The 26,142-nt window shown below is 42.6% G+C and overlaps 1 protein-coding gene across 2 annotated transcripts in view; it reads right to left on the bottom strand.

Annotated features, from left to right (window-relative positions):
• Positions 1-9,824: 9,824 nt before the first annotated feature.
• NET1 (neuroepithelial cell transforming 1) overlaps positions 9,825-26,142 on the bottom strand; it is a 49,191-nt gene continuing 32,873 nt past the window's right edge. Inside the window, exons 1-9 of one of the 2 annotated variants that reach the window (XM_044280004.1) lie at positions 18,022-18,284; positions 15,780-15,887; positions 15,340-15,507; positions 14,961-15,120; positions 14,789-14,865; positions 14,410-14,667; positions 13,667-13,837; positions 12,990-13,176; positions 9,825-11,552 (exon numbers count right to left, since the gene is read on the bottom strand). In XM_044280004.1, coding sequence (XP_044135939.1) covers positions 11,161-11,552; positions 12,990-13,176; positions 13,667-13,837; positions 14,410-14,667; positions 14,789-14,865; positions 14,961-15,120; positions 15,340-15,507; positions 15,780-15,887; positions 18,022-18,114 — 1,614 coding nt within the window. In that variant the 5' untranslated portion in view covers positions 18,115-18,284 and the 3' untranslated portion in view covers positions 9,825-11,160. Of the gene's footprint in view, positions 11,553-12,989; positions 13,177-13,666; positions 13,838-14,409; positions 14,668-14,788; positions 14,866-14,960; positions 15,121-15,339; positions 15,508-15,779; positions 15,888-18,021; positions 18,285-26,142 lie in introns of those variants that run through there. The other variant, XM_044280003.1, reaches the window with a different exon arrangement.

Genomic DNA, 26,142 nt, shown 5'->3' with positions numbered 1-26,142 from the left:
TGAACTGATATCTGATTCTTTCAGATTGGGATTGTCTGGCTCTGTGCCCAAGCATCCATTATCTGAATCTTACCAAGACCATCCTATGTTTCTTCTGAGGAACAAGCTCATTCTTGCCTGTGAAAACCATTACAAAGATTTAAAGGGTTATTCCCTTTAACGGTATAGGACAATATACATACTGTATAGGACTACTGCAGACTCTTGGCTTTCTACTGCTTGTACAGGATATGTGAATTCTGCAAGTCTTAGGAAGCGTTTTGTGCTCCTGCTCTATTTATTATAGTTATCATGCAAAATACTGTTTGCCACAAAAGGCGTTTCTATGCCACCCTCACCACCTTCTGAAAAGGGGACATAGTGTGGGTGGGGTCATCGGCCCTGGCAGATTGATCGTACTTTACGCCAGAATGATGACTGAAATCCATACAAGAGTCGAACTGGCATAGACTTAATTATAGATACATGGGGGCACATTTATTAAGACCGGTGTTATAGATGCCGGTCTTAATAAGTCCTATAGCTGGCGGTGGACCCTCCGGAGTTATGTAGAGACACTGGCCTCTACAAAGCTTCGGCATATCCACCGCCGCTTCTAGCTGTCTTACATTTAGACCATTTTTTTTTGCAGACAGTTCAGCATGTCCGCAAAAAAACGGATTGTATTCTGCATTTTTGTGGACCCATGGACTTCAATGAGGTCATGTCCTGATGTCCCGTCTGAATGAGCCCTAAAACAGGCGTAGAAAATGATCATTGAGATGGGCCTGCCAGCCTGTCCCCTTCCCCGTCACTCCCACTTTTTTTAGACCATTGCGTTCCCCCAGAATCTGCGCCACATGTACACCACAAAAGTCAAAAACAGCTAGTCTTAAAATGCCACTAAAAAGTGCCATGTTTGTAGGGCGTTTTAAATTTCCTGTTGCCAACAAGTAATATGGCCCTGCAAACAAACATCTGCTCTGTATTTTGTCATGAGATTGCAACTAATATGCGCTACTACTAATCATAGTTTTTTTCAGCAGTACATCAGTGCCATAGTAAAGGAAACCTGTCACTAAATACCTCTGAATAGAACCAGCTGACATGGTTTTGCTAATATACAAATTAGCCATTGGGTGCAATGAGAGTGTTGCCTTGCACCTCGTTGCACCCAGAGGCTCCGCTCACCCTCCTACAGGCCGCTCCCCCACCACTATGACAGTACTAGGCAATGAAAGTGTAATCACACTTGGACCCAAAATCTTGCACCTGCGCCTTCACTTCTGATTTTGACCAAACATCACCTGCAGCCTGTAGGAGACTGAGCGGAGCCTCTGGGCACGACGAGGTGCAAAGGCAACGCCCTCGTTGCAACCAGAGGCTAATTTGCATATTATTAAAACGTTTTCTCTGCAATGCGCTAACGGAGTGAGATGGGACCAACACCTTTAGATTCAGCTGACAAGGGCACATCTCTCTGTCAGATGTTTTTTTTATTTTTATTAAGAGGTATTTAGTGACAGGTGCCCTTTAACCGCTGATTCCTGATCATTCTTTTCTGCTCTAAAAAATTGTATGGTTGTCTTTCAATATAACAGACATAGTATAACAAGAACACACCTTACTTACTTTCTCCTCGATAACCTTTCTCAAAAGTTGTATGCATATACAGTATGTGAATATACAGTATATATGTATATCGCCATAAGGATTATGTTATGTGCTTTCCTTAGAGTAAAGGTGCATCACAATAGCAATGTATATGACTATGAGCCATGTGAAAGGGTTTACAGTCTCCTGTATTTTCTAAAACACATGCAATTCAAGGATGTCTTAATCTCCCTTATCCGAGCTCCTTAAGCAGTGAGGGGCCACTGCACCAGAGTGCCACAGCCCTTCTGGAATGCTGTGATTACTATAATTAGAAGATGCCTGGGGGACTCTTATTGTTTGGTCAGATAGCCAATGTTCCCAAAGAATGCCAAGATCTTAGATAGAGCGCTGAAAGAAGATACAGATCCTTACCAGTCTACTTTCTTGCCTGCAGCAGTTTAGTTTAGTCCTGAAGGAAACCTTATTTTACATTAAAAAAAAAAAAAATCTGACAAGTAGAGATGGTCTTCTCTGATGAACGACTGGCACCCTTCAGAAAGAAAAATTAATTTTTAAATATTCTTGAAAAACGCTTTTCCAAAGTTGCATGAAAATTACAAAAATGATTGAAGGTATTAGACCAATAACTGCACAAGTGTATGGATGTTAGAACACAGAGCTGTATGGTCTCTAGCATAAGATCGGGGCCCGTGACATCGCAAGTCTACTTGCCATGTCCTGTATCTGCAATTTTGTACTCACAAAAAATCTAGCAGTGTTTGCATTTTTTTTTTGTTATTACAGTAGGGCTAGATCATAGGGAAGGGGGAAAGATGAAGGGATGTTTTTACAGAGTTAAAAATGGAAATTGTTGTCGATACGAGAACATGATTCCGAATAGGATGATTAATAAGAGGAAAATAGAGAGTACATGGGAACCTTGGAAAAAACATCACAGGTACCAACCTTAATGCCCGATATTGGGTACACAGATATACTCTAACACACAAACACTGAAAGAGCCAGTTGTAGTTGTTAGTTTTTATTTTTTGTATATTGTCACTATTCTAATTATCATCCAAATATATTTTGATATTGCGAATAGCCGGGTCGTGCGCCATGTTTGGCAGCATCCAATGCAGATGTCGTGGTGCATAGACTCAGGCAACATGTATATAGCTTTACAAATTGGTCGTTCTCTTTGAAAACCTTGGAGGTCTGCATAAACATAAGGTGATATATTAATGTGGCTGCGTCCACTGAAAATTTGTATAATTTATATGTTAAAGGGGTTCTGCACTTTCATTCAACTGATGATCTATCTTCTGGATAGATCATCAGCTTCTGATCGGCGGGGGTCCGACACCCAGAACCCCCGCCCATCAGCTGTTTGAGAAGGCAGCGGCACTCCAGCAGCGCCGCGGCCTTCTCACTGTTTACCGCCGGCCCAGTGACAGTCACGACGAGTATCAACTAGTGTGGGCGGGGCTAAGCTCTGTTCACTTGAATGGAGCTTAGCCTCGCCCACGCTAGTTGATACTAGTTATGATGTCAGAGGATAGATCATCAGTTAAATGAAAGTGCAGAACTCCTTTAATGAGAAAAACGTCAATAAAAAGATTGAAATTAAAAAAGGGAATTGTATGGATCAGACTTTATGGGGGTGCAGAAGGGTTAGTACTTATGTAAATCCTATTGCCTAGTGAAAATCCTATTGCCATGAGACTTAAGAAGAAAATGTCCTTGTTATACCCAGGACTTCTGAAAGACAAAAGTATTATCTTCCAATCTTATCTTTACTTTGAAGAATAGTTTCCTTCTTCCAAGATCAAATCCTATTCTTTCAGAGAAAAAAATTACACAGTGGGAGGATAGACCATATTTATGACAGCATAGATACACTATATGGACAAAAATATTAGGACACATCTCTTAGTTGTTTCATTTAGTCCCATTGCCACAGGTGTATAAAATCCAGCCCCTAATCATGCAGTCTGCTTTTGAAGACATTTGTGAAAGAATGGGTCTTTCTAAAGAGCTTACTGAATTCCAATGTAGTACTGTAATAGGAGGCCACCGCGGCAACATGCCAGTTCATGAAATGTGTTCCCCTCTAGATATTCCACCTTCAACTGTGAGTGGTATTCTTGTAAAAGGAAGCATTTAGAAATCACAGCAACACAGCCACGAAGTGGCATACCACGTAAAGTTACAGAGTGGGGTAGCAGAGTACTGAGAGACATAGGGGCACATTTATTAAGAACAGTGTTTTAGACGCTGGTCTTAATAAAGCTCCATCGCAGGCCTCTTCATAACTTCGGCGTATCCAGTGCCGCTTCTAAATGTAAGACCGCTTCCGAACTGTCTTACATTTAGACCTTTTTGTATGTCTGAAACCGGCCTGTCTCATTCCCCGCCGCCCTCCCTTTTTTAGACCTGCCGTGAGCAGCGCAACTTATAGTGATAAATGACCCCTATAGTGTACAAAAATCACCAATGTTCTGCTGATTCAATAACCTGGCATTACCTGCATTGTGCCAGCTGTAAAGTTTGTTAGAGGAGGCATAATGTTATGGGGTTGTTTTTCAGGGTTTTGCCTACGCCCCTTAGTTCCAGTGACTGGAAATCATAATGCTTCAGCATACCAAGACATTTTGGATAATTGCATGCTCCAACTTTGTGGGGACAGTTTGAGGAAGGCCTTGTTAAAGAATGCCTTTGCCCAGTGCACAAAGCAAAGTCCACAAAGGCATGGTTGGGCGAGTTTGGTGTGGAAGAACCTGACCGATCTACATAGAACCCTGACTTCAACCCTATCGAACACCCCTAGGATGAAGTAGAAAGGAGACTAAGCCAGGACCTCTTGTCCAGCATCAGTGCCAAACCTCATAAATGTTCTTCTGAATGAATGGGCAAAAGTTCCCAGAGACACACTCCAAATTGTAGAAGGCCTTCTTAGAAGAGTGGAAGCTGTTTTAGCTGCAAGAGGCCGACTCCACAATAATGCCTATGGATTTAGAATATGGTGCTATAAAAGCTCCTTTACATGTAATACGTAGGTGTCCCAATACTAAACAGCTGATCTGCAGTGTACAATTATATCCCAAGGTGAATTATCTAGACTTTTCCTTGTTCTAAAATATAAGGCTTGCAATCATATGATTGAAAACATATTTAGACCAACCGACATGAACCTGACGACTTAGGGTCCATTCACACGTCCGTTTTTTCTTTCCTGATCTGTTCCGTTTTTTCAGGACCAGATCTGGACCCATTCATTTTCAATGGGTCCTGGAAAAAATCGGACAGCACAATGTGTGCTGTCCGTTTCCGTTGTTCCGTTCCGCATGTCCGTTTAAATATAAAACATGTCCTATTCTTGTCCTGAAAAATCGGATCCTGGTACAATACAAAGTCAATGGATCCACAAAAAACGGATGACATTCGGATGTCATTCCGTATGTCATCCGTTTTTTGCGGATTCCGTTCCTGGAAACACAACAAATTTTTTATTTTTATTTTTTTTTCAATTTTTTTTCAAAGAAATCCAAACAACTTTATTTGATTATTGAAATGTATACATGTTTCCGTTTTTTTGCGGATCCGCAAAAAACGGATGACATACGGAAACATTTTCAGGAACAACGGATCCGCAAAAAACGGACCGTTTTTCAGGATGAAAAAAAACAGGACGTGTGAATGGACCCTTAAGGTTACTGCTAACAATCTCATGTAAATAGTGCTTACCTGATAGTTTCCTTATCGAACAATAGGGCTCGTTCGATCTCAACATCCCTGTTCATTAGTACTGACGACAGATGTGTAACAGAAGTTTATTCCCCTTTAAGGAACTCCTCTACATTGCATGAGCGTGCCATTAAATACATGCTCAATGTGTGATGGAACTAAATTACATTTAATTATCAGTTGTTTTTTTAATAGTTCATAAAGGGATCAGCTACAATGCTATGCAATGTCACGCCCTATAAAACTTTTAACTTTTGGGTTGATCAAGTGAGTCCAGTAGGTGGTTGAATAGAAGCGGCTTCACAGCTTTTTCACAAAACCAATCCGTGCTCTGTGTAGTAGCCAAGGGAGTCATAATTGGGAGGCAACAGGTTAATGAAAAATCACTTTGGAAGGCCCCTAATGTAAAGAGGTCTTTGCATTTCTGGGCTTCCTTTACCTTAAGGACAGCTTCCCGCTGCACATGTACAGTGGATGTCCGGGGTTTAAACATTCGAAGCAGGCGCCAATCTGCCAATTTTCTGCAGTTTTTAACAATGACAAGACAATGTACTTGATTAGCGATTTAACCCCTCAAATGCTGTGGTCAATCGTGACCACAGCATCTGAGTGTGGAAAGCCTGGGAGCACTGCACTCAGGTGGCCCGAATGGCTCTCTCGCACCAAGATCGAGGGAGCCATTCAGTTGCTGTAGCAGCCACAGGTTTTCTGAAGGATCTGAGGCCTGCTATAGGTATGTTCCTAAGGGCTCGTTCACACGAACATATTTTGCGGGCCGTATACGGAACCATTCATTTCAATGGGTCCGCATCTGTTTCTCCGTTCCGTGGCCCCGCAAAAATTTGGAGTCCTGTCCTATTCATGTCCGTTTTGCGGACAAGAATAGGCATTTCTATAATAGGCCTCCTGTTCCGTTCCACAAATAGCGGAAGGCACATGGGCGCCATCCGTGTTTTGCGAATCGCAGAAAAATGGCATGCGAGCCCTATGGAGCGCTGCCTAGAAAGTACAACTTAGCCGTATAAGGGCTTTTTTTTTTTTTTTTTTTGCAGGACATGTGAACAGAAAAATAAAAAAGGTATGGCTCTGAGAATACAGGGAGTAAAAAGCTAATGCAGAAAACCACTCAATGGATCATTTATCAAACTAGTGTAAAGTAGAACTGGCTTAGTTGCCCATAGCAACCAATCAGATTCCTCCATTCATTTTTGACAGCTCGTTTGGAAAATGAACCCATCAGTCTTTAAAGGGAGTCTTTCACCTAATCTGAGCGTTTTAGACCGCTCAGATCAGGTTATAGACTCTTTAACCCTCATTACGATCATACCTGTCTCTTATCTGTCCCTCGCCCAGATAATGAAAATAACAATTTTTAAACGTATGTAAATTACCTTCTGAAGGTGCCCAGGGGCGGCGTTACTGGGCGATGTGCCCAGAAAAACACACCTCCAGCCGGCGGACGTCACGAGCGGCACCAGAGGACGGCGGGCTGGGAACTGGCCAGCACCTGCGCACTGCTCTGCCCATTATGGGCAGATGAACAGCTTTTCATATTGCGCATGCGCCGGCCGGCTGTCTTTAGTTGGCCGGCGCATGCGCAATATGAAAAGCTGTTCATCTGCCCATAATGGGCAGAGCAGTGCGCAGGTGCGGGCCAGTTCCCAGCCCGCCGTCCTCTGGTGTCGCTCGTGACGTCCGCCGGCTGGAGGTGTGTTTTTCTGGGCACATCGCCCAGTAACGCCGCCCCTGGGCACCTTCAGAAGGTAATTTACATACGTTTAAAAAGTGTTATTTTCATTATCTGGGCGAGGGACAGATAAGAGACAGGTATGATCGTAATGAGGGTTAAAGAGTCTATAACCTGATCTGAGCGGTCTAAAACGCTCAGATTAGGTGAAAGACTCCCTTTAAGGGGTTAAACTGGATGCATGAGCAGTTTCAATAGAAATGTTTTTTCCTCTGCTTTGTACTGGATACACTAATCAGCCATAATAACGTAATATTTTACTGACAACAGCACCTGTCAAGGGGTGGGATAAATTAGGCAACAAAAGAACAGTCAGTTCTTAAAGTGTGTGTTGTGGAAACATGAAAAATGCTAATTACATTCACCGGTAATTTCATTTTCTGTAGCCACGATAGCACCTTTCCTTTTTATTCTTCGTGGAAATTACTTCTTCCCTGATCTAGGGTTATTACAGAAGGAGGACAATAAAATCTCTTGGGATTTATGAAAACCAGAGACTACTTTGGGTTAAAAGGCTTAACCAGGTTTGATACCCACTAGGGATGAGCAAATCGCACAGTATTAGAATGTATTGGCTCCTATGAGACTTCGCATAATAACTTTCAAGGTACCAAGTGGTACCTTGGAGCCGAACCAGAGTTCGGGAAATGTTTTTTTACAGTAGAAATTGATTTATGAAGTTATTATGCAAAGTCTCGCGAGACTTCACCAAGTAATAACTTCGGCTCATCTGAGCCAATACATTCTAATACTGTACGGAGCACTCGCTCTGTACAGTATCCAAACAAAGTATTATGCAAATCGACTTCGGATGTTTCAGGAATCCATTTGTATGCCACCAAAAACAACCCAATTTAGATGAATGGAACTAAATTTCAGTGGCGGAAATTTCGGCAGCAAAAACTGCCATGTGTGAATGCACCCTCAATCTTCTCTCAGTGGTGACGGTGACCAGAAAATTAATTCTAAGGATAAAGGTTTTTAATGGCAAAGGAGTCTAACATTTCATAGGGTGCCAAGACAAGTGCATTTAGCCTTACATTTAAAAGGGAATCTGTCACCACCCTAGACCATTTTTAACGGTGTATATGGCACTGTAGCTCTGCTATAGCAGTTTTTAAATTTACCTTTATGTCCAAATCAATGTTCTCCATCCTCCAAAACACACGTTTATACACATGCTAATTAGGTTGAAAAGAGCCCAAAGGGCTCTACTTTTCTGTGCACCCATCAGCAGTGAGCAATTCTTCCCCCCCCCCCCCTTATTTCCACCTAACTGCGGTGACATCATCACACCGACGCTCCAAATCTCACTCAGGCTGCTGGCACATGCTCAGTTCACTTAATGAGGCCACTGCCTGCAGAAGATAACCAACCGACCACACAGCCACACATTTCCTTTCTGTGGGCCCTCACAGACTGCGTCAGATTTGCAGCAGCTGCGTGAAGTCAACAACATTAATTGCCTATTCCTGGAACCACCACTCTGATTGTGAGGGACCCACAATCAGGATGTCGTCCTAGTAAAGAACAAGAAAATGTCTTATGGTGATATTATGGGTAAAAGGGAAAAACGAGTAAGCGTAAAGAGCTGAGTGACTTTGATAATAAACAAGTTGTGATGGCTAGATGCCAAGTCTGAGGATCCCCAAAAACTGTTGTTCTTGTCGGATGTTCCCAATATACAGTGATTAGTACCTGTCAAAGGTCAATCAAGGCAGAATAGGCAGTCTTGCACAAGGGCCCCAGGTATCATGGGAAGAGAAGACTTACTCGTCTAGTCTGATCCCACAAAACAGTGCCCATGCTGACCACCATTAAAAGCTCCTACAATGAGCATGTAAGTATCGGAACTGGATCATGGAGCAATGGAAGGTGGGCAAGTCCGATAAATCACGTTTCCAAGTCCGATAAATCATGTGGACAACATGTCACCAGCACAAACTATAGGAAGAAGGCAAGTCAGCATGAAGGCTCTGGGCAATGTTATGCTTGGAAACCTTGGGTCCTGGTAATCATGTGGGTGTTATTTTGGCACATATCACCTCTTTAAACATTGTAGCACCACCGTTGCCCGAAGTGGTGAACTGCCCCCCTTGTGTCACATGACCATTTGATAGGACACAAGGGGAGCAGGTCACCACTAGTATTTGGCTGCAGTGGCGTCAAAACGGAAGTTTACATCCTTGGAGTAGAGTGGAGAAGCCAAGGAAAGGGAGAGGAGACGTCAAGAGTGAGTGCTGGGAAACAGGCAAGCATGCTTCTCTTCACAGGTTTGCACAACCCCTTTAATGACAGTGGACTCTTACAATGCCAAAATTATTCAGAAATGGTTTGAGAACCATGACAGAGTTCAAGGTGCTGACACAATTCCCCAGATCGCCCAGAAATCTAATTGTGCAACCTGTTGACTGTGCTGGAAAAACAAGTCCAATTCACAGACGCCCTAAATTGAAACTTAGGCTTCTTTCACACGGTGTCTCCCTGTACATTTGGCACATATGGCACAATAGATCCCAATGCATATGTCAAACATGTCCATAGACTCCTATTACACCTCAGATGGGAACTGTAGAACGCAGTGTGAAAAGAGCCAGGATCTTCTGCCAAGATCTTGGTGCTAGACACCAGAAGTTTCCATGTCTCGATGAGCCAGTGCTGTTTTGGAGGCAAAAGGGGAACCTATACAATATGAGGCAGGCAGTTTGGTGTGTTACATGCGATTTACCTATATGATAAGTGATGACAACTAAGGGATGAGGGATTCCATTTTATTGTACTTGAAGATGTATTGCTGTACACATTTACATAAAGTCATGCATTTCATTTATGTACAGCGACTGAAAACCCAACAATCCATCACAGTCTTCCCCGGGATACAAAAGTATTTACAGTATATGAAGGTTTACAGCACAGGAAATAACACGGCAGTGAATTTCTGTACAACGCTGATTGACTAACTGCAATCATAATGTAAAAATAACTTTTATTGTAACTGTCTCAATTTCACAACATATGGAATTAGTTTCTTCCAATACGACCTACCATTAGATCCGGTAAAACCTCTACCATTTCATAATCAACTATATTAGTCAATATCTGCTTCTCTTCACAACATACCTCCTGACCTTCTACAACATACATAAGTCCCATCTAACTCAACCACTTGCCATATGCATGGCCCATCAAGTCGAAAGTCTTTCGCCAAAACACAGTATTCATTAGTCTGCAGAGACTACATCTCCTAAACCCTTCACTAGTTTCTACTTTTCTTACAAAACATCTACTTCCAAAACATCCTTTTAAAAGGTGATTTAAAAAAACCAAAAAAAAAAAACAGAAACTTGACAGTATTGTTAAAGTCAACCGCCGTGTTCGATGAGAAAAAGCTGCGTCCGTAGGAAGTCAACGGGTGGTCTTTAAAAAAAATCTTCAAAACTACAATAAAATCATCTTAAGAAAAACCCTCTACACTACATAAAAAATTAAATACCACAAAAAAAAACACATAAAGGAAGGAATGTACAGTAAACAAATGGGGGAAAAATTCCAGTAGGTAACATAGAAAACCTGCTAAAACAGAGTCTTCAGGATTTGCTCATCCAAACTTCAGATGTAAAAATAAAAATCCTGTAGGTATTTCTGACATTCTGAAAAAGAACAAATTACTGGCTCAGATTACAGTCTAAGTGTATTTCATGACCTTACTGCTGGAGGAGTCCAAGGTGAACACAACACCAAATATGGCTGTAGTTACTGCATCTCATGTTACGCTTGGATTCCCACAACATTACAGACGCTCTATTATCCAACAGATTTGTAATGCCCTACTCTTAAAATAGGAATCATTTCAAAACAGTGATTGACGGGATGCTAACAATAAATAATTTACATTTTTTTTAATTACTTGGAGGAAGAAGACTCTACTTTAACAGTGTTAACTGCATACCAGTAGCTGCCGCTGAAAGGGAAGGGTAACAAATACAGTAGGATCCATGACGTAATCCCAGTATACTCACATTGAAAAGATAAAAAATAAAAAATGTACATATCTATACACACACAAGTCCAGCCAAAAGGCAATCTGCAACTTAAACCAACGTCTCCTTCCGCTTTATGCTTTGTTGCGTCTTGTCTCGTGTTTTCCGACTGCAGCTCTTTTGGTTTTTCCCAGCTTTAGGCTCCTCTGGGGAGTCTGCAACAGAACAGTCAGCATTTGCTTCAAAGTCCATTTCTACCACTCCAGAAATGGTGGACGATCGCCTCTGTACTTTGGGGTTTGGCACCGGGGGCTGATTTTCTTCACATTCCTCACTGAGGTCGGGCAGCTCTTTGGATTCAGTTGGCGATGCATGCTGATACGGAGCGACAGCGGTTCTTATACAGTTCAGCCACTGTTGTTTGTGAAAGATGTCATTGGCTTGGAGTGTGTGACTTTGGCCAAGGCAGGCATCTTGAAACCGAACTCGGAAGATGTTTTTAGCTAAAAGAAAAATAAAATAAAAAAGGTTAGAAGCTATAAAATAAAGGCTTTAAATGTAAATTGTACATTATGCAAAATATATAAGTTGAGCCAACAGCTTAAAAGATAGCACAGAACGCAATACAATTACTGCTACGTATTGAGGTCTCCTGCATCACAATGGAGTTAGGCTACTTTCACACTTGCGTTCAGAGCGGATCCGTCTGGGGTCTGCCCAGACGGATCCGCTCATATAATGCAGACGATGGGATCCGTTCAGAACGGATCCGTCTGCATTATATTGTAGAAAAAATTCTAAGTGTGAAAGTAGCTGCAGACGGATCCGTCCAGACTTTACATTGAAAGTCAATGGGGGACGGATCCGTTTGAAAATTGAGCCACAGTGTGTCATATTCAAACGGATCCGTCCCCATTGACTTACATTGTAAGTCTGGATGGATCCGTTTGCCTCCGCACGGCCAGGCGGACACCCGAACGCTGAAAGCAGCATTCGGGTGTCCGCCTGCTGAGCGGAGGCCAAACGCCGCCAGACTGATGCATTCTGAGCGGATCCGCGTCCACTCAGAATGCATTAAGGCTGGACGGATGCGTTCAGGGCCGCTTGTGAGAGCCTTTAAAAACAGAACTCACAAGCGGAGCCCCGAACGCTAGTGTGAAAGTAGCCTTAAACTGTTCTTATAACCCTATAGTGGTATTTAAAGGGTTTAGCCTCTAATCTATTTTTGGTGTGACATACAGATACCATATCATGACTTACCCCTCCTGGGTAGCAGAAGGCCTCAGGACCCCATATTTGGGCTGCTGCACCCAAAGGGTACAAGATGAAAGTGGTGATGCAATTCACCTCCCTCGGCTGCCTTCTATGCTGTCCCTGGACGGATTATTTTTAGTAAATGAACATGTTCGGCACAAGCCTAGAAGAGGATGTATGTCACACCAAAAACAGATTAGGGGCTACTGCGTAATATTTTTACAGACTGACCAACCCCTTTAAAAGGAAACCAGTCAGCAGATTGATGCTGACCTAACCACAAACTGCATAGAAAACGGACAGGCTTCAATACAATGAGTTGTATCTTCCCATGTGTATAGACAGAATCCTGTCAATCAAGCCGAGCAGGACAGGAAGGAGCCAGAGGGAAGTTGCCCAGTAGACAGTTCTCCCCCTGGTCTGGCTCTTTAAAGACATTTCCCTTTCTCACAAACAATGTGCAGTTTCAAAGTAAAACCTAGTTGATTGTAAGAGGGAGCCTGTTGACATTTCCTACTGCCTGTGGTTAAGGAGCTGATAACAGGTCCCCTTTAAATGACCTTTCCACCACTACTCCTCATTTGGATATATATTTTGGATGGTATCTCTAAAGTGCTGACTTTCCTGATTAAAATACAAGAGAAGCACAGCCTACTAATTAAACATTCTAACGCAAATATGCATACCTTTATCGGAGTTGCTGAATGCCCCTCTGAAGGAGCCTCCCATTCTGACGTCACCATCCTGAAGATCCTCCAACACCAGGTCTTGGACAGGGATCGGCTGTCTGTAAACCTGGTAATAGTGACGTTCATTCCGTGTAACTGGGCGTGTTAAAACCAGAATGTCTTGAAACAGGAACAGGTACAGTTTCTGTGAAGAAACAAAATGCCAGATGAGCTTAATCCACCTTACACCGACCTGTTTTCTTCACCACAGGCAAACTGCAATTACACTGTACAGGAATACATTGAAGGGATTTTCCACTTTCTTGCAGTCAAGTAAAATGATGGCTTTATAACACATTGGCATTGCAGTAGAAAAAGTTTCCTCCATAAAGCATGAGATGAGGAAATAGAAGTTCTGAAAATTAGCCTGCAAATAAAACTACTTCATGTCCTATCATTTATTAACAATGCTAAAACTGCAGCTACTCGCCTGCCACTCTGTTCTAGCTGTGTGTGACACGGCAGGAAACGTATTTACATGGGTAACACACATTTGAATGTGTGATCTCATTGTTTACTGCCCATTCCTTGGACGCCTTACAGCAGAAGAATGCCGCCAAGCCACGTGACTTTAAGTGGTATCTAGGTGCTGCAAAGCTTCTCATCTCATTGCAATGTCACCGTCAGACACTTACATGGCCATTTTTATTCTTTAACTCTCCGTGACACAGTAGCGACTTGCTTGATTCTATCCGCGGGTCTTTCTGCTTATCGTCGAGGTACTCCAGCTTATCGATGTAATACTGGCATTCAGACTCGCCCTTTTTCAAGTTAATGTCTGCCAGGACACCTTGGATTAAGATAACCTGTAAAGAGACAAAGGAAATGCATTTTTTGAAAAGTGTGACATACATTTCTTTACATCCACAATAAAGCAAGGCTGAAAACTATGGGAAGGACTAAAGGGATTCTTCCACATCTGTCTTATTAAAATCTGCTGTATGAGGCCGGTTATGCCAAGTCACACAAATCTGATCAATTCCAAGGTACATGTTGCCGGCAGCCCATCATGTGACCACATGGTTATTTGGTAATGCGATTCTCATGAAAAAAACAGAATAAAATAATTTAAAAAAAATGTTATTTTTTTTCCAGGTGGTCATGCAATAACAATTCTAGAGTCGTTCTGCTATTATTGCAGAAAGAAGTTTACACAACTTGGGGGGAGATTCTCTAAAAAGTCTGACAGTGGCAGACTATGCAGGGACACACTCTTCAACTGATAACACCTAGCTGTTCCTACTCAAACTTCTAGCAGGAATAATATAGGAATGGCACCACTTAGTCATAAGAATAGTCATTGGTTATATACTAAAACAGGCATGTCAAGAAAGATGACAGGTCCTGTTTACACTGACCATCACTGATGACAACTTACCGCTTCCTCCAAACTCTTCACGTCTGGATGGTCTTTAGGAGTGTGCCGCAAGATTTCTTTGAGAAGCAGTGGATATTTGACTAGACGGCTTCTTGGAATATCAAGGAAACTCCACAGGTCCAACTTGCGGCTGAATGGGGATTCAAGACACCTCTGTAGAAAATCCTGAACCCTGCGATCCAACTTCTTCTTATCCAGAAGAGCTTTTGCTGCCAACTGGTTGCTGCAATAACCTTTATATGCATTGAGTCGCGGCAGCTATGGAGAAAAAAATAAAAATATATATAGACATATAAATTTCCTTAGTACAAAGAGAAAACGCATCCACAATAATACTAGGCAGGAATTCTGTTCTTAGCCAAAACTGAACAGAACTTACCCAATTAACAAGAAGGGGACCAATTTGTCCAACTGTTCCATCCGGTCTTGTTGCTTCTCCAAGTTTAGTTAAAAGTTCTAAAAGGAAACAAAGTGTCTCAGTTATAAATCAAATCACAAATACTAGGCCAAGATAGACAGTAAATCACATTATATGCAGCTTTAAAATGTACCTTCATGCAGGGGAATGTAGGCATCCAGATCTCCAAATATGTGTGCCAGCTCCTCCCCAGACATAATGGATAGCTTAAGCATTGGGTCATGGTAGGCCTTTCTTGCCAACTTCAGGTCATCAATGAGGTCTTGTTCTCCTCTGGTCATTTCAAATATTGCCTTTAAATAAAATAAGAGAGAAAGGGTATAAATATGAGGATTGGGATCAAAATGGGTTTACCCTCTAAGCCCATCGACACATTCATTTGTATTTATCAAGCGGCTTTACATATGTATAGACCACACGCAAGTCTTGCGTTTCAATGAAACCATTTTCTCTCCAGTCTACAAATTTTTCCCTTAGTAGATAGGATGTAGTATGTATACTTCTAAGCATACCTCTTGCCGTTTGATTTCTTTGGTGCTTAATGATTCCTTCATGTTGACATCTAACATCTCTGACCACAGGACACTGTTTCTTCGTTTTGGAGGGGTTGGTGCAGCCATTTTGCTACAAGACTTGTGCGTACTGCCTGGAGACTTGTTTTCAGCTCGCATTGTGAACGACTAAAAGGGAGCAAACATAGGAACTCTTCAGTATATGTAAAATAAAGGATTTAAAGGCGCATTATTTTCATGGTCCTACAGTGTTATGTCATGCACATGGAGTCCAACTGGCAAAAGAAATTTCAGGGAAATCCAATCAGCGTCAACATTGGAACAAAACTCCATGTCCACGTAAGGTGGCACGCTAGATGTATGAGCAGCAAGTAGCAAATCAACCAAAGCAATAATCTGTAAAAACAAAAACAAAAAAAAACCACTAAATGCTACCTTACCTGTATGGTTTGGCCGAAGCGACGGACTGCGCCATTTCGCACGGGAGATATCAAATTTGCAAGTGATGTTACTCGTGCTAACGGCCGGACTCTCTTGTTGCTCGGCTCCTGAAAATGCAGAAAAACGCCCACATTAACGTTAGCATGAAGTGTTAAATTTTCAAGCCTTGGTGCTATGTGAATGCTATCAAATCACAGGCATTCTTCAACACAAAGCAAATATGAAATGCTAACTAGCGTGTAAAGGCGCTCAGACAATACTGGCTTACGTAGTTTGGCCTGTCTGCACGCAAACTGCATTAAGCAAAAAAAAAAATAAAACACAAAAGTAATCCAAGTAAATGTCTAAAGGGCAAGCACTTCCCGTAGAAATACACCTAGGGCAGTGATGGCAAACCTATGGCACGGGTGCCAGAGGCGGCACTCAGAGCCCTCTCTGTGGGCACCCGCACTGTGAAAAAAGTCTATGGTGTACCAATATGCCTTAGACTTTTCCTGCCATTCATCAGCGCAGGGCGCACTATGAACAGCGCAGGCAGGGCACTGAATGTAGGCAGGCTTTAATAGCTAAATGATAAAGTACATGGAATATATACTATATTAAACTATAGTATTCTGGTTAAATTGCTGTGTTGGCACTTTACGATAAATAAGTGGGTTTTGGGTTGCAGTTTGGGCACTCGGCCTCTAAAAGGTTCGACATCACTGACCTAGGGCATACAGGGGACGGCTACTCAAAGACTGGACAGCAGTAGGCCAAATGAAGTGGAGCAAAAAAGATACCAGCTGAACACGCTGCTCGACCCCTCGTTATTTATTACAAAAGTAGGCTTCGGTAACCCTTACTTCAATACTAAAGTACCATATTCTAAGTAACCGGTCTTTACATTGTAGCTTGGTTATGTGTGCAGCGTCACAACAGAGCACCATGCATTACGGGATCTGTGCTAACGCGATTTACACATCTCCAGTGACCACTTTTAGTCACCGATATCAAATCATGCAACACAAGCACTGGAACAATCATCTGATGGCTTTACTGACAAGTGTGAACAGCTCCACGGACTCCTCATCTGTAAAGGATACTACATCATCTGCATTCAATCCTTCACCTGACACCAAATCTTATCTATTAATTATGTTTTCCACAATGAGTTAAATCATTGTATGCATAGTAAAAGTAAAACGAAAACTTCCCCTCTTTGATCCAAATCCTTAATGAGTCAAACAGAGGACAATAGTCTTCTATGTGCCCCTAAAGACAGGTGTGAAAGCCATTATGTCGCATGCCTCAGATTCATATTACTGAGCCACCGACTTCATCTGTAACCACATTTAACATATGATGGAGAAGAGACAAAGGGGCCTCTTGTCTTCATGGATCAAAACCAACTGCCAGCAAGATGTAATCTGTGTATTCGGCATACGGAAAAAAAAACAGGTTAAGCCTGAAAGTCCATGTACGTGAAGGGCTGCCCCTACGCTTGACTAAACTGAAGCCACTCCAATAAAATAATACAGCCACTATAAAGTTATTGCACATACCATATGATGTAAACATATAAAATATATAATAATATCATTCTGAATTTAAATCTCGTTTGCCATCACGAACTAGTAAACCTCTTGAGGTACCTGAGAAGTGCCTTTATTGTACACAGCAAACCACACTGCGGGCTGAGAGTAAAAACTGTACTTCCCACACAAGAGACCATAAAACGTATGGAAAACCAGCATTTAGATATTTATTCATCGTATGCTAAAGCCCCGAGTCCTACACGCTGACCAGCACAATATCACACTTTGTTCTCTCTTGAAGGGATGCATTGAGGAAAGTCACTTTGAAAGACTGAAGGCTACAAGAGGAGGACAGGAAAGCAAACTGAAGCTTCAGATAAGGCTCAAAAGTGGTTAAAAAGTACAAAGAACTGCTTCAACCACTGACCAGACTGATTCCGTTCATGCAAGGCAAGCAATTTCATTACAAGCCAAACACACTGCCTCAAGCTCTTTATGGAAAGCTGCAAACCATGACTAAACCGAACGCCATTATGTTCTATGAAGTTCATGAGACACGAGGGGGCTCAGAAGCCTGGCTGCTGTACTACATCTCTACACAGAATATACATGTATAAAACAGATAAAGGTATAACCAGCAGGGCTCTTCCTGCACTGGTGTTATACAATACATGCAAGCCTACATGTATGGTAGACTAACACAGATGAGATCACCAGTACATACCTCCAATTCCTTTGAAGCCTGGTTCTGAACTGCTATCACCTGAATAGTCCTTTTAATAGGCAAGAGACCACCGATTTCATCATGAGCCACCATACTTTATAATATGTTCCTGGCAGGGGCAGCTGCTAATCCACTTTTGATGCCCAGGCCCTTGTGGGGCTTCTACTTTTTCATAGACGAGTCTCCGGTGTGCTAGGAAACACTCACAGCTTCTTCCCATACTGCATACTTCCCTTGCTTCAAATGGAGTGAGCTCCACAAAGTGCAGCAACTGGTTTCAACTTAAAGCTGGGAGGAGCTGCTCCAGCTGCCTTCTGGGCGGGTTTCCATGGAATACCATGTCATTTGTCTGACAGCTGGTACACCTACATGCTACAGATCAAGTTACACCAGCAGTGCAAAGCCAGCAGAGGCGCAGAGAAAGTCAGGAAAGAGGTCAGGTAACTGGGATAACAATATTTAAAGGGGCCGTCCAGGATTAGAAAAAAACATGGCTGCTTATAGAAACAGACAATCACCATCCATGGGTTTTGCCTCTCAGCTTTCGGCTACATGCACACGAATGTTGTTTGTTTCCATATCCGCTCCGTTTTTAGTTTTTTTGCGGATAGGATGCGGACCCATTCATTTCAATGGGTCCGCAAAAAAAGCGGACAGCACACTGTGTGCTGTCCGCATCAGTATGTCTGTTCCGTAGCCCCGTAAAAAAAAAATAATAGAACAACATGTCCTATTCTTGTCCGTTTTAGGCATTGTTACAATGGATGCACAAAAAAACAAAAACAAAACACTGATGGCATAAGGATGTCATCCGTTTAATTTTTTTGCAGATCCGCAATTTGCGGACCGTAAAAAACAAACATACGGTCGTGTGCATGTAGCCTTATTGAATAGGGATGAGCTTTAAAACTGCACACAACTCGTGGACAGGTGTAGCGGCATTTTAGAGGGGGGGGGGGGGAGCTGCTTTTTCAGTCCTGGACAACCCCTTTCAACTGCAGAATCTGCATAGAAAATAGAAGACAACACTTCTATAGTCCTTGGATTGTAAGCGCCTATGGGCAGAGCGCCTAACTGCTCCAATATTGTGCTATGTAAAGTGCTATGGAACAGCATACCCTGTAGGGGTACTTCCACACAAGGGGTTTTGGCTGTTTTTACAAACCTAAAATGCCCAAGAAATTAATTTTTTTTTTCTTCTTACATGCTTCTTGTGGGGCTATTTTCACACTTGAGGCAGAGGATTCTGTCAGGCAGTTCCGTCGCCAGAACTGCCTGCCGAATCCGGCAATCCGAACGCAAACGGATGGCCTTTGTCAGACGGATCTGTCTGGCAAATGCATTAAAATACCAGATCAGGGATCATGACTAAGAACACGCCAGTTCGAAACGCGTAGATCCGGGGCACCGGGGACCACCAGTGTTTTTCTTTGATTGCTGTACTCACCTGGATGTTTGGTGATAATAAAGACCGGGACCTTTATACTATCCACCGTGGTGCTGGAGCCTTTCTTTCATTTTTTCGTCTATTTCCAAGGGACTGGCTTGAGTCCGCTCCGTGCACCGCTGTGCAGGACGAAGAGGTGAGCTGGCTATAACCCTTTCTATACTACAGTCTCTCCGATGTCATCCGGAAAAACGGATCTGGTATTCATTATTTATTTATTTTTTTGCATTTTTAAAGGTCTCCGTTTTGCCGGAACACTTAATACACTTCAATGTAAATTAATGCTGGATCCGGCATTCCGGCAAGTGATCAGTATTTTTGGCCGGAGAGAACTGCAGCATGCTGTGGTATTTTCTCTGTCCAAAAAAAGTTTTCATTTTTTTCAGGTATTTAGCTCCTGTGACTGATCTCGGTGCTAGAAAACAAAAACACTAGTGTGAAAGTAGCCTAACTCATGTTTTGTTTTCATTTTTTTCCCAAACTTTTTTCCTTCCCCCACAGAAGTCTAAAGGGAAAACGTCGAACAAAAAAGGCCATATCCAAAGTCGGAAAAAATTAATTAAGTCAGGAAACAAGATTTTCCAAAAGCGATGTAAAAGAAAACTTTAGTTGCCCATAGCAACCAGATTCCACCTTTTATTTTTCAGAGGGCCTTTGGAAAACAGGTGGAATCCGATTGCTTGCTATTGGCAACTAAGCCAGTGTTCTTTTACACCGGTTCTGATAAATCTCCAACAGTGTTTGTAGGGCGTCTTATGACTTCCTACTGGCCAACATGTGACATCTGGCCATGCCAGTTTTTGTTTCAAAAAAATGGAACAAAAACCCTAAGAGACAAAAAAAAATATTCCAAGCAAATCTCATGTTTTTCATGGCACATAAAATATTCACGTCTAACATATATATTGTATACAACGGCCATACAAATGCATACAGTCTATAGTTCTCTGAAGGCAGCCACTGCAGTCTGGAAGCATATCCATCTCCTCTACTGAATCTGGAGGAAAGCTTGAATAAGCCTCTGATCACACCACAGTTTGTTACCTCAGGGAAAGGTCCCAACACTTTCAGCAGCAAGAACAATGCAGCATATTGTGTTATTTTTGCAGTGAACACCACAAAATTCTTAACGGACCACATCACAACGCATTGTGGTCCATTTGGCACCTGTTAGATTGGTCGTAAAAATGAATCTGGCTCAGCTAGGCACACTTAGGCTGTATATGGGCCACTATGTTGAGTGAGAAAACCTTGAAACATCAAAAACAAAGCCTCCATAGCAACAGTTGGTCTCCCGCAAATTGTGGTAATGCTGCAACATCGCCACAACTTCAAGGTTTCCTTACAAAAAGAAAAGGGTCGTTTTTGAACCTTTCAAATTTTGGCAAGATTGCTTGCAATTTTCTTTTCCATCATTAAAGGAGTACTCTAGTCAGACATTCATGGCACATCCGCAGCAAGAATGGAGAAAGCTGTGCACATAAGCAGCCAAGCCACCATTCATTCCCCACCTAAGTGCCCCCTCCCTAAGTGGGACATCTTCTCTTGATATTGATGTAGGGCTCACCTCTGGGACATAGATATATATTACAAACCCTGTTTACTCTGGTCCTGCGCCCCTTTCTGTCATCTTCTGGTCCCCAGCTTGTTTTGTTCTGGACAGGGTCACCTACTGTAACCCATGACTGACTTCAGCAGTGATGTATACTGAGTCAGCATGTCATTGCTGAAGCCAGTCATTGGCTGTAGCTGCGCAGGTGTCCATGTCCATACCAAACGAGAAGAAAACAAGCCAAGGACTGGAAGATGACAGAATGGGATTGGCAGGGAACAGGCAAGTATGAATCCTTCCTTAGGTGATCAAGGCTAGGGGCCACGGCTAAATAGTTAATTTCAGGAAACCCCCTTTATAGTCACATTGTAATGGCACAGCAAACTGTAGATGAAGGTCAATCCTATTAGGTACTACCGTCCATGTTCTGGCCATCTCCTTAGATGTCATTTACAACCAAAGATAAAAGAACTACTGTTTTAAGCAACAGATTTACACACAAAAAGGCAAACAAAGCACATACACACTCAGCACTCGCACAGGAACAAAGACTGCGCTCTAATACAGTCTGTAGTAGCAGACAAGCGCTTACTAGCTGCCAGGCCTGGCCCGCACTCTAGGATTATTTCTGGCACAAGACAGTGTCTGGCTGTCTGGCTCCCCCTGGTATTTCTACAGATCCATCAACCAAAAGTAGCTAACATTTATAGCGTTGTTCCCGCACCATTTCCACAGTTTTTATTAAATCGTATGAGATGTTAAAAAGATAGGTACTTCTAGTCCTGTTCTTTGAGGGTCAGACATACTTGCTTGCTCTGCAGTTTCTTTAACTCCTATAGTAGTGAATAGGATCTAGACAAACAGGGTAGCACAGCAAGCTATGCTATATCTGTAACTCCTGAATCATAGAAACGGTGTCGCTTACTGTTCTACGTCGTTTGTGTAGCTCCCATTCAGTGCTATAGGGGTTACAGAAACAGCAAACACCAGTCACTTGGATATTTCTGTAACTCCACCTCCCCTGGCCGAGATTGGACAACCCCTTTAAATACACACAGGTAGTCTGTTCAGGAGTATCCCCCAAAGCAAGGCTTCAACAAATACCATTATACAGCCATATTGTAGTAGACAACACTCATCGGCCACAGTGTAAGAACATACACCATGCAGAATGTTATCATTGTCACCGATTGTAAAGGGAAACGCAGTCTGCTAAGCTTTCCCATACAGTTTTAAGGAAACTATGAAAACATATACCACCCTGATGGACAGGGGCGGACTGGCCATAGACCTTACAGGCAAATTTCCCAGGGGGCCATCAAAGTCCTCCTCATGGCTGCCAGCCAGGTACATAAAGATATGATGTTCTCAGCATTAATTAGTGTAGGACCATCAGGTACTTATGAACCTGGCCAGCATCCGCAGGTCCCCTCCTGAATTCAACTGCATTTATTGCCTTCCTCAAGATACAGTTTCATACTGTGGTACGAGCTTCGGGATTTTGGGCTGCACTGTGGTATTTTGTTCTGCACTATGAGGTTCTGCTGATCTCACCTACTTCTGTTGCCCCATTGACGCCTGTCAATTTGGACCCACCTACAACATGGGGCCACTTTTAGGTTTTATTCCAGGGCCAATTTAAGCTCCAAGTCTGCCCCTGCTGATGGAGGTCAAAAGGATACACCACCTATGTTTGGGTAAATGGGGCCTATGGCTACATTGGGTGTGAACATGACATGTGAAGACATCCAATTATACTCTTCATATGAACATGGGGCATTTTTATACAAACAAAATGGTACCCCAGCATTGTGATAAAAATTGCAGTCTTTATTTAGGGTCTGGGCCTCACATTTTCTTCTTTTAGGGTCCATTCACATGTCCATATTAATGGCCCGGATCCGTTCCGCAGTTATGCTGAATGGGTGCAGACCCATTTATTTTTAATAGGGCCGGAAAAGAAGCGGACAGCACACAGTGTGCTGTCTGCATCCGCATTTCCGGTCCGCGGCTCCGCAAAAAAAATAGAACAGCTGCGGAAATGAATAGGAATCCTCTATATAGTGCTGGCCATTTGCGTTGTCAGTGTTTTACAGTCCGCAAAACACTACAGACGTCTGAATAAACCAGTAGCAGTTTCACATTTGTGTGTGGTCAGCGTCACACCACATTCATAAGGCCCATGAAACATATTACATTTCAGTGTGTGCACACCAATATATTATACTCGTGGCATATTCTTATGTGCGCACACATTTTTATCACAAATCCACTTCAGGTCTGGAAGGGTCTGATTGTAGTGTTCTTCAAGGCAATGACTGGCAAGAAGCACAGAAAATGTCGATCTCACATACACAGATCTCCAGGTAAACATGCATTACTGTGCATACATATGAATGATATTAGCAGCTCTTCTTTTGACTTTTTATTTTATTTATTTATTTATAAGTGTTCTACTTATGGTTTCCTGGACCGCAGAGCTCACATTTGTCTCCATCAGGTTCTCCCTGTTGTATATTGGTTATTGTTGCTACAAAACAAGGGTAGGACCTGAAGAGGTGAACAAGGAGCTGACTCACCAACTACAGGAATCCAGTCTGTTACATTAATCGTTTTAGTCATGAATGTCTGAAGGCACAGAGGAGCAACTTTGTTTGTTTTAACAGAGACCCAGGAAATAAAAATAAAAAAATTTATGCGCTTTTACAAAAGTTAGCCCTAAACCAAGAAAGATCTTGTGGACTTGGGAAGTAAGACAGAAGCCTTTCTATTGTTGAGATCAGTAGAGGTCCCTAAGGCCTAGTTCACACAAACGTTTTTTTTGCGAGTGTACGGGCCTTTTTTTTTTGTGTTCAGCATACGGTCCGTATACGGAACCATTCATTTCAACGGTTCCGCAAAAAACAGAATGTACTCTGTATGCATTCAGTTTCTGTATTTCCGTTCCGATGAAGGATAGAACATGTCCTATTAGTGCCCGCAAATCACGTTCCATGGCTCCATTCAAGTCAATGGGTCCGCAAAAAAAACTGAACACAAACGGAAATGCATCTGTATGTCTTCCGTATCCGTTCCGTTTTTCTGAACCATCTATTGAAAATGTTATGCCCAGCCCAATTTTTTCTATGTAATTACTGTATACTGTACATGGCTAACGGAAACACGGAACGGAAAAGGAAACACAAAAGAAACTAAAAAAACGGAACAACGGATCCGTGAAAAAAGGACCGCAAAAAACTATAAAAAGCCATACGTTCATGTGAACTAGGCCTAAAGGTTAGAAACCACTGAAAATAAATGTGATAAAACTACTCTAACCTGTTCAATCCCCAACCAATCCAGCACCAGCACCCCATAAATGTTACCCATTTTCTTCTAAATGTGGCAACACCCCATGTGTCGTTGTAAACTGCTGTATGGGTACACTGCAGGGTCCAAATGGGGAGGAGCGCCATATCGCTTTTAGAAGCCAGATTTAGCTTGAATTGTTTTGGGGGGTTATGTTGCATTTGAAGAGATTCTGAGGTACCTCTACAGTAGGAACCCAAAAAAGGGACCCTGTTTTGGAAACTACACTCCCCAACACATTTTTTAAGGGGTGTCGTGAACATTTTGACACCACGGGTGTTTTGTAAAAATGAATGCAGAGCAGATGGTGCAAGTTGAAAATAGCAATTTTTCCACAGATTTTAGTGCCCAATATCCTGTCCCCATCGCGTGTGTCGGTGTGAAAATTCACCCCTCTTATTACACCGTTTCGTGGTTTTAAAAAAACACCCTACAAGTGGCCCTATTTTCTGCCTGAATGTATAAGAGGGCTCATAAGTATAAGTGCACCATGCTCATTTTGAGTCCCAATGTGGCGATTTAAACCGCTTGTGCTGACAACTGTAAAGCCTCTAGGGTGAGATAATAAATGGAACCCCCAAGAAGTGACCCCAATTATGGAACCGCCGCCCCTCAAGGTAATAAGTGGTAGAGTGAGCATTGTGACGCCACAGGTATTGTGCAGAAATAAATGCACAGCAAACTGTGCAAAGTAAAATTTAATATCTATGGCATTTCAGTCCCCAATATGCTGTGCCCAGCTGGTACCATCTGAGACACGTGTTGTTTTGTACTGCATTGTAACTGCCAGTAATCCACTCAGTTTGCCTCCGAGACCCAAGCCTGGGGGGCTGGGCCTCGTAGGTCTCCATAGCTAGCAGGCCCCAAGGCATTTGTAAGGCCTCAGGCTGCCATAGCAGCCATTGGTTCCACCAAACGCATTGCGAGGAGCCGATAGGGTTAGCAAGGGAGCCCCCTCCCTCTGTAAATCCCTTAGATGTGGAGGTCAGCATTGACCATGGCATCTAAGAGATTAATCAGAGTGCTCTGAGTTTTCAATGCAGATTACAGATATAGCAGGGGCCCAGCTGTTAGTAAAAGTCAGGCCCCACCATCACTGATTGAGTGGGCACAGAAGCTGTGCCCACTCAATCAGCTCACCGTACATTATATGGTGCCGATCTAAAAGGAGTTAAAGCACTTAAGGTAGACCTGCCCGAAGCCCACTTCCCTTATTCAATGTGCCAATAGAAATGACACCTGTACACCATTCATTTTTAGAGTACGTAAATGGGGGCCTTGATGGCACTTTCACACAAGAGATACAAAACTCATGTGTGTTCTGTCTCTCGGTTTCCCTTCAGTTTGCCTCATTTTTATTTATTTTTTCTACAAAACTGTTAAGCTCTTGCATTTTTTCTATGCAGATGTAATCAGTTTTTGATCCATTTTGCATACACGTGAAGACGACTGAATAACACACAGCTTCTCCTGGCACCCATCAGTGAAAAAAATTAACTGCACATGGATGTCGTCAAGTTTATTTTTTTCACAGACCTATTGACTTGAACGGACTAGCCATGCGTGAAAAACATAAGATGATAGAAAATGCTGTGTTCTTTCCAGAATGTACAGTGAAAAAAACCTGATGTGAAGAAAACAATGGACTTTCATGTGTCTGCTCAGTGTGGATGCTTGTCGAATCCTTTACAAGTGATGGCTAGGGATAAGCAAACCCGTGGAAGTTCGGGTTCGCCGAGTTTGGCCGAACTTCAGGTCAGGACCCAGTTTTGGG

Source organism: Bufo gargarizans, chromosome 2 (assembly GCF_014858855.1).
Source record: "Bufo gargarizans isolate SCDJY-AF-19 chromosome 2, ASM1485885v1, whole genome shotgun sequence".
Lineage (NCBI taxonomy): Eukaryota > Metazoa > Chordata > Amphibia > Anura > Bufonidae > Bufo > Bufo gargarizans.
Note: the sequence above shows the minus strand (reverse complement) of the source record. Positions and strands in the feature narration are given on the sequence as shown.